The sequence below is a fragment of the Dasypus novemcinctus genome, chromosome 9, assembly GCF_030445035.2.
Source record: "Dasypus novemcinctus isolate mDasNov1 chromosome 9, mDasNov1.1.hap2, whole genome shotgun sequence".
Taxonomy (NCBI): domain Eukaryota; kingdom Metazoa; phylum Chordata; class Mammalia; order Cingulata; family Dasypodidae; genus Dasypus; species Dasypus novemcinctus.
In genome coordinates this window covers 80,030,330-80,043,471 of record NC_080681.1, presented here as the reverse complement: position 1 = coordinate 80,043,471, position 13,142 = coordinate 80,030,330, and the positions used below count along the sequence as shown (strand labels likewise).

The following is a 13,142-nucleotide window of genomic DNA, read 5'->3' as shown; positions in this document are numbered from 1 at the left end:
AAATGATCACAGGAAAACACAGAGGCTCTACCACCACATCTGATAGACTGCCTACCATTTACAATCAATTTCTCTCCGTTTGTTTATCCAACACTACACAAAATGTTCAAAAAAAAATCTCTACTCTGCTAAAAGTTTCAAAGCCTACTATATTACATGTGCACAATGACTTTTTTTTATAAATTAGTTTTTCTTATTATTAAAAAACAGGCTAATTGCAAAAACTACATAAAACATAGGAAAACACAAAGAATACAATCCATAATCTCATGCCCCACTATTAGCTCTTTTTTTTCCTCTCAATTTTTATTTACTTTTACAGTACAATCCTCTTATGAAAATAAAAGAATATGAAGATGAACAAATCAGTTGCATTTTTTAAACAGCAATTAATCCTCATTATAGATAACAATGAACAAAAGATCTATGGCATATTTTCTTTAGAAAGATCTTTTGAAAATTTTATTACCTTCGTTTAACACAACTGAGACCATACCATTTCTCTCATTTAGTATTATATCATTGACATTTTCTACTACCACTGTTAAGTCAGGAAACAAACTCTTACTATTATACCTTCAGATATAATAATCAAAAATAGGTGATCCTCTCCCAATTATAGTGAAACAATGGACTTTGGTCCATTTCTAATTCATTCATTGTTACCATACTCAAGGTTACCATAAGTAAAGTTTACCTGAGGCATAGAATTATGAAACATGAAAGGTAAGACATGCCATTTTTAGAAGTTTCCATGATCATTTCTGCAACTCCTGACTATAAGTCTTGAATAACTATCTAAATTTGCAGGGCTATTACTTTACTATTCATCCAAGGAATTAAAAGCAACATACTTAATGAAAAAATGACACATGACTATCAAGCAACAAAACTATTTTTATACAAATGAAGAACCACAAAATGCTCAGGATTATATTGCTAGATTGTCATGGAAATAAGAATATAAAAGTCAATCAGAAAACATAGTTCTCTGTTTAGTCTATCCTACTGTCTTTAGAATACTGTCCTATCAAACATTCTTTGATATCTTCATATTTCCCTGTCACAAATATCATCAATGAAGTCCGTGCTCTCATGTAATTTACATTCTAGTTAGAGGAAACAGACGATAGACAAATAAATGAATATATAGTATCATGTCAAGTAGTGCTATGAACAAAAATAAAACAGGGTAACAGACTACAAGGTGATGGGAAGGAGTGTTATTTTTTAATGGAGTGGAGAAGGCAGGCCACTATGATCAGGTAACATTTAAGCAGACACCTGAAAGAAGTCAGAGAGGGACATTCAAGTTTCTGGGAAAAGAGCATTCCAGATAAAGCTAGGATTTGCATTCCAGACAGAGAGAGTCTATAGGATTTGCTAATGGTTTGAATGTGCAGTTTAAGAGAGATAAATCAAGGTAGACTCCAAAGTGTTTGTCCTGAGCAACCGGTGCTTGGTGATCCTTTAACTGAGGTGAGGCAAATTCCAGAAAGAATTAGTTTAAGTAGGAAAACTTACCCAACAGGCCAAAACCTCTTAATCGATCCCATGTTCAAATGTTTTCCCTTCATTCCCTTCTCCATATTGCTACCAGTTATTCTCCTACAAAGAAACCCTCAACAGCACCAATAAGATAATGCACTATCTTCTTAACATGGAATATAAAGAAATTTGGTCTCAGCCTTTCTAGTATCTCCTCCAACCATTCCCTCTACTCCCTCCAATACTTTCAGCAGACACCTATACTTAGTCACCAGTCTCTAATTACTGCATGTAGCTCTAAATGTGGATCAAAATGCATTTTTAAAAATATGGTATCCTATTATTCTATAATCATTTGCTGAAAACACTTTTTTCCAATGAATTATCTTTAAACCTTTGTCAAAAATCAGTTATCTATATATATGAGTCTATTTTTAGACTCACTATTCTGTTCCTCTGATCTATTTATTTGTGTATTTGAAGCCAATACCACATTATCTTGAATACTGCAGTTGTTTAAGTCTGGAAATCAGCCAGTGTTAGTCCTCCAACTTTGATCTTCTTTTCTAAGTTGTTTTAGCTCTTCTAAGTTCTTTGCATTTCCATATGAATTTTAGAATCAGATTCTCAATTTGGGGTTTTGATTGGGATTATGCTAAATTTACAGATCAATTTGGAAAGAAATTATACCTAGCAGTATTGATTCTTTCAACACATGAAAAAAATACATCTCTCCATTTATTTAGCTCTTCTTTTAACTTTTCTCAGGAATGTTTTATAGTCTTCAGTATACAAGTTTTACATATTGTTTGATGCTATTATAAATGGTAGTTTTAAAATTCTTTCTTATTGTTTATTATTAGAATATAGAAATATAATTGATTTTTTCATATTGACTTGTACTCTACAATCTTGCTAAACTCACTGACTACTTCTAATAACTTTTTTCTAGATTCTATCATATTTTCTCCATAAACAATTTTATTGTCTGCAAATAAAAAAACATTTTACTTCTTCCTTTCCAATCTGGCTGGCTTTCATTTCTTTTTCTTGCCTGACTATACTAGCAGAAGTGGTAAGAGTAGAAGTTTTCTTTTATTGCAATGTCCTTGCCTGGTTTTGGTACCAGAATAATGCGGGGCTCATAGTCTATGTTGGGAAGTATTTATCCTCTTCAATATACTGGAAGAGTTTTCATAGAACTGATATTAATTGTTCATTAAATGCTTTGTAGAATTCACTAGTTAAGCAAACAGGGCACGGCATTTTCTTTGTGGCAAGTTTTATAACTACACATCAGGTTTTAAAATAGATTAGGGTTACTATTTCTTGAGCAAGACTGGGTAGTTGTTGTCCTTCAAGAAATTTGTCCATGCCATATATGTTGTCGAATTTACTGGCACAGTATTATTCATAATATTACCTTATCATCCTTTTAATGTCTATAGAGTCTCTGTGGTGTTACCTCTGTCATTTTGGATTGGCTATTTGTATTTTCACTCCTTTTTTCCAGATCAGTCTGGCCAAATGTTTATCCATTTTATTGGCCTTCTCAAATAACTAGTTTTTGGTTTCAATGATTTTTCTCTATTATTTTTCTTTTTCCCATTTTATTAATTTTGGCTGTGATCTTAACTATTTTCATTCTTTTGCTTACTTTGGGTTTAATTTACTCTCCTTTTTTAAAATTTCTTAAGGTTGATGCTGAGGTCACTAGTTTGAGGCTTTCTTCTTTTCTAGGATAAGTGCACAGTCCTATAAATTTTAAAGTATTGCTTTAGCAGTATCCGTCAAATTTGGGTAGGTAGTATTTTCATTTTAATTCAGTTTAAAACACTTCCTAATTTCCACTTTGGTCTCTTCTGTGACCCACTGGTTATTTAGACATGTGTAATTCGGTTTCCAGATATCTGGGGATTTTCCAGCTATGTTTTCTGGTATTGAATTCTAATATAATTCTATTGTGGTCAAAGAACATACTTTATCCAACTTATATCTTTTGAATTCAGAGTTGTTTTATAGCACAGAATATGGACTGCCTTTCCATTTGCCCTTGTTGTATGTATATTCTGCATTATTAGAGTATTTCATAAATGCCAATTAGGTCACATTGTTTAAACAGTCAATTTAATGCTTTAGAAGAGTACGGTCTTAGTTTGCTAAAGGGCTCCAATGCAATATACCAGAAATGCACTGACTTTTATAATGGGAATTTTAAGGCAAAATTTTACAGTTCCGAGGCTGTAAAATGTCCAAATCAAGGCACTATCAGAGATGCTTTCTCACCAAACTTAGCTACTGAAAACTGGCATCCTGCCACATGGCAAGGCAAGATGGCAGCCAATCTCTGCCGAGGTCTCCGCCTTCCCCTCCAAGATCACAGTCTCCTCAAGCTCAGTTGTGAGCAATCAGGCATCTCTCCATGGGCCTGGTCTCTCAGAACTTGAGTCTCTAGGGACTTCTCTGTCTTTCTGTAGCCATAGGTGAACCTGGAATCCTCTCTATAATGTGGCAGGGTCAAAATGGCAGAGCTCCCTTTCTCTGTGTCTCTCCTTTCTCTGTGTGTATTCTCAGTTTATATAAAATGCAGCTAGAGGGTGGGTCATGACTCACTGACAAAGAGTCCAATCCAAGGCCTTAAAACAATCTAATTGAAAATTATCTAATCAAAGGGTCCCTTAATCGAATCTAATGCAATAAAAGGGTCGCACACTCACAGGAATGGATTAGCATTAACAACATGATCTTTTCTGGGACTCACAAAAAAACTTCAAACTGTCACAAGCATTAAGTAATAAGAGGGAAAATCTAATGTATTTACCCATTTCTGGAGCTCTCATTCTATTGTGTAAATCCAGCTACCATCTGGTATCATTTTCCTTCTACCTGAATAACATCCTTTAAGCATTTCTTGCAGTGAGGATCTACTGGTGATTATTTCAACTTTCATATCTCTGAACACAGTGCTTATTTCATCTTTATTTTTGAAAGACATAGTCAATGGGTACAGAATTCTAGGTTGAATTTATTTCTTTTATTACTTTAAGTATAATTGCTCTACTGCCTTGACTTGGATTGTTCCAAAAGAAATCTGCTATTATCCTTATTTATGTTCCTTTATATATATTATGGTTTTTTTCTTCTTTGGCTAATTTTAAGATTTTCTCCTTACCAATGGTTTTAAGAAATAGATTATGATATACCTCGATTTTCTTCATGATTCTTGTGCTTAGGTTCATTGAATTTGATCTGCAGGTATTAAAGATTGAATCATGCAGCCCACAAAAGACATGTTGAAGTCTTAATACATATTCCTGTGGATGTGAATCCATTTGTAAATTGCACCTTTGACTATGTTAAGGTGAATCTGGGTGAAGACTCATTTGTGAATAGGATCTTGAGAAGATCCTAATTGGGTGTGGCCAAATGAATTAAGGTGGATCTTATTCTTTATTACTGTTATGGATGCCCTTATAACGAGAAGCCAGGGGGAGTGGATGTGGCTCAAGCAGTTGAGTGCCTGCCTCCCACATGGGAGGGCCCAGGTTCAGTTCCCAGTGCCTCCTAAAGACAAACAAACAACAAGCAGACAAAGAGCAGACATCAAGCAAAACCAATTAGCACACAATGAGCATAAACAATGAGCAGACGAGGGGGAATAAAACGAGCAGACAGGGAAGTAGCTGTGGCTCAATCAGTTGGGCTCCCATCTACCATATGGGAGGCCCTGGGTTCGTGTCCCAGGGTCTCCTTGTGAAGGCAAGCTGGCCTGTGCACCATGGAGAGCTGACGGCCCATGCGCCGCAGAAAGATGGCACAGCAAGGTGACGCAATAAAGGGAGACAAGCAGATACAGAAAAAACGCGCAATGAATGAACACAGAAAAGAGACAGCGAAGAATGGAACAAGCCGCAAGGGGGGAATAAATAAATAAGACTTTTTAAAAAACAATGGGCAGATAACAAGTGAAAGAAAACAAAACAATGAGCAAGACAATGAGCAAAAACAAACAAGCAGGGAGCAGATATGACTCAAGGAGTTGAGCACCCACCTCCCACAGGGAGGTCCCAGGTTCGGTTCCCTGTGCCCCCTAAAGAAAAAATCAAATAGACAATGAACAGAGAACGAGCAAAAACAACAAGCAGACGAGCATAAACAAAGAACAAAAACAACAACAAGCAAACAGACAAGTATACCATCTTGCGGTAGGGCATGGAAGAAAAGTCAGAAGTCAGAGGAGGATGAAAGAGGAGACCAAGGATACTGCCCTGTGACCAAAGACTGTCATCACTGACTCCAGGAGAAAGCATGACTTAACATCTTGATTTAGGACTTCTAGCCTCCAAATTGTGAGCTAATACATTCTTTTTGTTTAAGCCTATCCACTGTGTGGTATTCGTCATAGTACTTCCAGAAGATTAAGACATTAGTTTTACAGTTTTCATCACATTTGGACATTTTTTGCCAATTAATTTCTTCAAATGTCACTTCCTTCTCTTTAAGGGATTCCAATTACACATATTATCAGTTACCCCAGAGCTCATTTATGCTCCATTCTTTCCTTTTTAAAATTCTTTTTTTTTTTTTTTAAAGATTTATTTATTTATTTAATTTCCCCCCCCTCCCCTGGTTGTCTGTTCTTGGTGTCTATTTGCTGCGTCTTGTTTCTTTGTCCGCTTCTGTTGTCGTCAGCGGCACGGGAAGTGTGGGCGGCGCCATTCCTGGGCAGGCTGCTCTTTCTTTTCACGCTGGGCGGCTCTCCTCATGGGCGCACTCCTTGCGCGTGGGGCTCCCCCACGCGGGGGACACCCTTGCGTGGCACGGCACTCCTTGCGCGCATCAGCACTGCACATGGCCAGTTCCACACGGGTCAAGGAGGCCCGGGGTTTGAACCGTGGACCTCCCATATGGTAGACGGACGCCCTAACCACTGGGCCAAAGTCCGTTTCCCTAAAATTCTTATTCTCAATATATTTCAATGTGTATGGTTTCCATTGTTATGACTTCAAGTTCACTAATCTTTTCTCCTTCAATGTTTCATCTGCCATTAGTACTATCAAATGTATTTTTCATCTCATTCACTGTAGCTTCCACCTCTAAAAAGTCTGATTTGGATCTATTTCTTCCATGTCTCTAACTTTTGGAACATCAGGAATACAGTTACATTAATTATATTAATGTCCTTCTCCACTAATTCTAACAAATGTGTCAGTTCAAGATCAGTTTTTTTTTTCTTATGTTTGTCATTTTTTTTTTCCAAATTCTACTCAATTTATTCATTTTTTAAAAAATATTACATTAAAAAAATGAGGTCCCCATTCACCCCCACCGCCCCCACCCCACCACTCCCCCCACAGTAACACTCTCCCCCATCATCATGACACATCCATTGTATCTTCAAGAGCAGTCTTGACTGGCTGATTTCTTCTTTTCATCCTGGGTGCTATTTTCCTGCCTTTTTTTTTTTTGCATGCCTGGTACTCTTTGACTGAATGCTAAACAATGTGAAATATTGGGTGTGCTGAATATTTTTGCTTCTATAAATATTCTTAAAGCTTTGTTCTGGAACAACATTAAAAACCTGAAAACAGTTTGACCCTTTTGGGTCTTGCCTTTAAGATTTTTTTAGGTGGGACGAGTCACATATAGTTAAGGGCTAATTACTTCCCATTACTGTGACAGGATCCTTCTGAGTATTCTACCCCAAACCACATAAAGTTTGAGGTCTTCCAGTTTGCATGATGGGAAGACACTATTTCCAGCCCTACATGAGCACTCAGCACTGTTTTCTCAAATTCCCTTGGATGGTTCTTTACCCTAGCTTCAGATGATTTCTTTACATGCATATACTAATCAGTATTCTGCTTGAATAATCTAAAGGGATCCTCCATACCTTTCCACAGTTCTCTCCATGCACCTCTCTCTTCTCCATTACTCTGTCCTGTGAACTCTAGCCACCTTAAACTCTCTGGACTCTTAGGTATGTCTTCTCAACTCTGGAAGTCCACTGGGTTCCTCTCCCAAATTTACTGAGTACCTACTATGTATCAGATACTGTCCTAAGCAATGTGGAAACAAAAATAAATAAGCTAAACTTACTAATTGATAATTTAGTGTATTAGGTGTCCTGATTAAGATATGCAAAGGCCACTACAGAAGCACAAAGAAGGGGTACCTAGTCCAGATTTGCTGAGAGGGTCAGGTAAGAGAATATTTCTCAGAAAAGACATGAGTTGAGATTTACAGGTAAGAGATTATACAGTATTAGTAGTACAATTTTAAAAAGAACATAACAGCTAATATACTAATAAATTTTTAAAAGACAGCACTCTACTCATAACCATGTCTATGAAATCCGTTTTAATAAAAAAAATAACAAAATTTATGAATTCCCAAACTCCAAAGCTTATAAGGGCCCTGCATGGTCTAGAGTTGTCTAGTTTCACCTCATACTATTCCCCCCACAGCCCTCTTTGCTCCAACCATACTAGATTCTTTCAGTTTCTCATATGCCATGCCCTTTCTTGACTAGAGACCCTTATTCGGGCTGCTTTATTATGTAAAATGCTCTCTGTATACACCTCTCTGCCACCCAGCTTTTTGTCTTTTTAACTGCTACTTCAAGGTTCAACTTAAATGTCACTTTCCTACAGAAACCTTCTCTGTCCTAGACTAGGTAAAATACTTGTATACTTTCCCTAGTGCTGTATTTTCCTCTTTAATAAGACTCATCATACTTAAATTCTTTTTCAACTTTTACCTTTACCAATATTTTACAAACACTGAGGGCAGGAACCATGGCTATCTTATTCTCTATTGCCTAGTCCCAGCACATAAGAAATCAATAAATATCAGCTGAACTAACTAACTGATTAATACCTGACACCTTTAAACTTAGGAATCAATATTCTTCATGATGAGCAAAACAGATTCTGAGAAGATTCCCCATCTGACCACCTAAGATAAGGAAAGCAATCAAATCTTTTAAGTGATAATTTCAGTTACTCAAATAAAACAAAAAAGTACCTCATTTTTAGTTACAAAAAATGATATAATTTTACCATTCTAAACATAATTTTTTAAAAAGAACTTACCGAAATATTTTTCTTATGTCGTTTCTCTTTTATATGTTTATGAGCTCCCTGGATGTTTTCAATGTGAATTAAGCAAAGTTTGCATAGATACCGGCAATTGGTATATTCTGGTGAGCGCTGAAGAGAGAAGTAAAAAAATTCACTTTTTCAGAAAACAAAGAAGTATATTACTTACTATATAATATAAATAAATGATATAACTATGTTAATATAAGAGGCAGAAATAAGTACCAAAGACTAAGTCAGTATTTACATATCTAAGAAATAGTTTCACTTTTCAAAAGTTTTTCAAAATAGTCATAATAGATTATATACTTATTTCAAACATTATAATAATGCTAAATACTTTTGTTATTCATCTAATAATCAGTCTCATTACTTTTTAGTCTCAATTACAATGATGTACCCGAAACTGGATTTTCAAACTTAGCCTTCAGTCTTCTGATTACTATAAAAAATTAAATTCATCCTCAAATAGGGGATCTCAAAAGAGTAGATCACAAATAAGACAATTCCAAAAGTTAAGTTCCCAGAACATTCAATTAATCATAATATCATAAGAATACATGGATAACTTCTTGAGGTAATTACTCCAAAGGGAACAACAGTTTGACACACTAAAGTATCAGTCACAGTATTTTAGTCATACTGTGTACATATTCTTGAAATAATAATAAAAGTTAATTATTGAAAGGCTGCTACCTGCCAGGCCTATGCTTCACACACAGTCATTTTAAGTCTTCTAATAATCCAATTAAATCCCCCATTCTTATATGTGAAAACAAAAGTCTAGAGAGCTTTCAACTTCCACAAGGTTCGACGAGTATTAAAAGAGAAATGCAGAATTTAAATCCATGTAAGTCTGAATCCTAAGTCAATGCTCTATCCATAGATTGCACATAAAAAATTACAAAAGCACAATAAATGTACATTGAATTTTCAAGCATTTTTCCAAAGCCTTATGGTGAAATATGAAGTTTTCTATTGTAAACCATTAGCAGATAAGGATGACTCTGGATTTTTTTAGTAAGAAAAGCTTCTGAGAAGACAGAAGGCCTAGGATGACATCTCAAATGATCTTAGATAAATCCCTATCACTGGAGCATGTTTATATCTCCTTATTTTTAAAATGAAAGAATTAAAATTGCCCTACCTGATAAAATAACTCAATTTCACAAGTAGCTAACCTTTATTTGGTGCTTACTCCATTGTATTCTTCTTACTCTGTGCAAAGAACTTTACTTGTATTATCTTATTTAGTCTTCAAAACAGCTCTGAGATAGGTGTTATTTTTATCAACCCCATTTTACTGATTAAAAAAGTGAGGTTTAAAAAGGTTAAATAATTATCCCGTGTTATCCAACAAGAGGCAAAGATAGATCCAGTGACTGCAAAATCCATGCGAAACATTATGCATGTATTATGCATTACTGACCAAGTATTAAAACCATGTGCAAGGCACTGCATTAGGCATAAGAGCAATTGAGACAATACACTTACCGCATTAAGTTCTGATTTCACAGAATATACATATGAAAAATGTTTAAATCCTCCCTTTATTATGGTAAAACATTTTATTTTACAATTAAACAGGCAAATAAACCTTTAAATTTTCCACAAACCAGCTAGAATAAAGATTTCTGGAAATGGAGTATTTCCAAGTCTATATTTAACACTTATACATGGAAGTTATGGTACAGGGTAAAAATATACATCTTTATTCCTCAACTTGGTAAAGTATGGATACCTTGTAAACATGATCAAACAAAGAGGTATCAGAAAGAAAAAGGGATTATAGACATTTACGCTGGTACTGACACAATGACTTTTTATCATTGCTGATAGCCTAGATTCAACAACAAATAAAACATTTTTCAGGGCTTCCGAAGTTTCTTTTCACCCCTGGCCATTCATTTCCTACCATTATCAAATATCCATTCCACCCCAACTTTCTCCTCTCAAGAACTGTCCTTTCTTCCTTTATATTCTACACATCTTCCCCACCAATTCCTTACTTATTTTCCTTGAAAACATATTTCCTTTATAAATGTCATATAATTCATCTATGCCATACTTCCCCCCCTGGGTAACTCTTAGCCATTCCTTGAGACTCAGCTTTAATATCAGCTTCATGTAAAGCATTTCCCCAATTGATGCCTCTATACTCCCAACTCAAGATAGTCAAACTTTTGTCTATGATTCCATTTTCAAACAGTATTGCGGCTATTATTGCTATTATTATTTGCTTCCATGTCTCTCCCCAATTCATGAAAACCTAAAAAATGTAAAATGTCTTTAAAAATGTCAGGCATGCCCCCACAATTCATTCATCTTTGAACTTATCAGTTCATGACCCATGAAAGCCATTAAATATTTGACAGTCTTGACAATGCACAGATAAAGAAGTAGCTGTTAATTTTCAGGAGTAGAAGAGGGTATGTGAGAACAAAGAGAACCAAATAAAACAGAAAATTGCAAACAGAACCTTATTCTAGCTAGGATCTCCAATACTTTCCTAAATCATGCACCTCTACTCCTTGATATTTATCTTTTCATAGGGTGATTATTATGCCATAAATTCTATTAATAAATCAGGATTACCTTTCGTAATCTAGATATGACCTGATTTTTCTAAACTACACAAAATTATAGTTTATTTTCTTCCATTATTTATCAAGAACAGTGACCTATTTTCTCGTATGCACAGAACTAACACAACTATACCACACTGCTTTTGTCAGATTAGTTTATGAATCTTTCCTTTGATAACTACCAGTATTTTTACTATTGGGATTAAGAATGTGTACTTCTAGGTAAAGAATTTAATTAATACTCAGAAATAAGACACCGGTGGCTAGAATAGTTCCTAGTTATCTAGTATGTTTAGAAAACATAGGAGAGAAGTGAGGAAAATAAGAAAAAAGGAGAAAAGGTAAGCCAGGGAGAAAAGGAGGAAGTCTAGTACTTCGTATAGTACTTGCTAATTTATTTCTAACACTACTAAATGGCATGTTAACTTCCTAAAAGCAGAAACTGTGCCATGTTTATCAATATATCCCCAGTGCCTAGCATAGTCCCTGGTACAAAATGTTTTAACGTCTATTTGACAAGTGAATACATCAGAAGTCAACAAAGTTCAACTGTAAATGGACAAATAGTAAATATTTTATGCTTTGTGGGACATATAGACAGCATGGCAACTACTTAATTGTGGCATATTAAATCATGTACCCCATCAAAAGACACATTCTTAATTTTAATATATGTTCCTGTGGGTGTGACCCCCATTTGTAAATAAGGCCTTTTAAAGATGTTATCAGGATCTTAATCCATATTACTGGAGACCTTATAAAGAGTAGAAATTTGGACACAGCCAACAGAAACCATAAACCATAACAAGCGAGAAGATGTACACTCCAGAAGTCAGAAAAAGGCTTAGGAGGAGATCATGTGATGAAGGCAGAGATGGAAGCCAAGGAACACCAAAGACTGCAGCACGCTAGCACCAGAACTCTAAAGACTTCAAGGAGAGAATATGGCCTATTAAGGCCTTGATTTGACACTTATGGCCACTAAAAGGTGGCCAAGAAAATTCTTGTTTAAGACAATCCATTGAAGGCAATTTGTCATAGCACCTTTGTCAAACTAATACATCAACTCAACTCTGTTTATGTAATGTGAAAGCAGCCATAGACCAACTGGAAAATAATGGACATGGCTGTGTTTCAATTGCACTTAATCAGGCAGCTGGCCCATAATTTGTAGACCTGCAGAATGAATGAAGGAAATCAGATTCACAGATGCAAGAAATTGCTGAACAGAGAGGAAACAGAGGGAGAGAAGAAAAAAGGAAGGAAATACGGAAGTAAGGAAAGATGTACACTGCCTTTGCTTTATGAATGGCAGAAGAGAAATAAAGAGTTTTATTTGGGAAAGAAAAGTTATGAAACACACACTTTCCTCCAAATAATTAAAATAACATAATATACTTTTTCAAGTCGAAAGATGTGATCTCTCTCTAAGCGTTCTTCTGCTTGTTTCAAGCCTAGCCTCTGCTCAGGCGTTAATGTAGATTCATCTATCACAGTGGCATTTTCTAAATAGTCCATCTCTGAAGAATTTTCTTTATTAGATTCATCATTCTTCATTTTACCTAGAAAATAAAGCAATCACTTAGTTACCATAATCAGAAATGGTAAATTAACTTTTAAAAAATGGACAACAGACATTCAACTTACACATATACAGGAAAAATGTTCTTTCTCTGTATTTTCCTTGGTTGTACAAGTTGGTAATGTGTACGGTAAAATATAAATAGGATAAGCATGGTATCAAAATTCACAAAGAAAAAGCTACTTCATGGGCCAAATGACTACCTTTTTCTCCAACCTATACCAACCTCCCCAAGAAAAAGACAAATATGACTGAGATTATATTATCTAACATAAATCCATGGAATCTCTGAACTCAATCTGGTAAAAAGCTAATTGAATCCTACATAAAGAAGACTAGTCACTGAATCAAACTCAGATTATCACTACAAAACTAAAAGTTGGAATA

At 35.3% G+C, this 13,142-nt stretch overlaps 1 protein-coding gene across 12 annotated transcripts in view; it reads right to left on the bottom strand.

Moving 5' to 3' along the window:
• The window catches only part of TUT4 (terminal uridylyl transferase 4), a 155,062-nt gene that overhangs the window by 69,529 nt on the left and 72,391 nt on the right, over window positions 1-13,142 (bottom strand). For all 12 annotated transcript variants that reach the window (XM_004476506.4, XM_058303582.2, XM_058303583.2 and 9 more), the window contains exons 3-4: window positions 12,572-12,735; window positions 8,583-8,699 (exon numbers count right to left, since the gene is read on the bottom strand). In XM_004476506.4, the coding sequence (XP_004476563.1) occupies window positions 8,583-8,699; window positions 12,572-12,735 (281 nt within the window). The remainder of the gene's footprint in view (window positions 1-8,582; window positions 8,700-12,571; window positions 12,736-13,142) is intronic.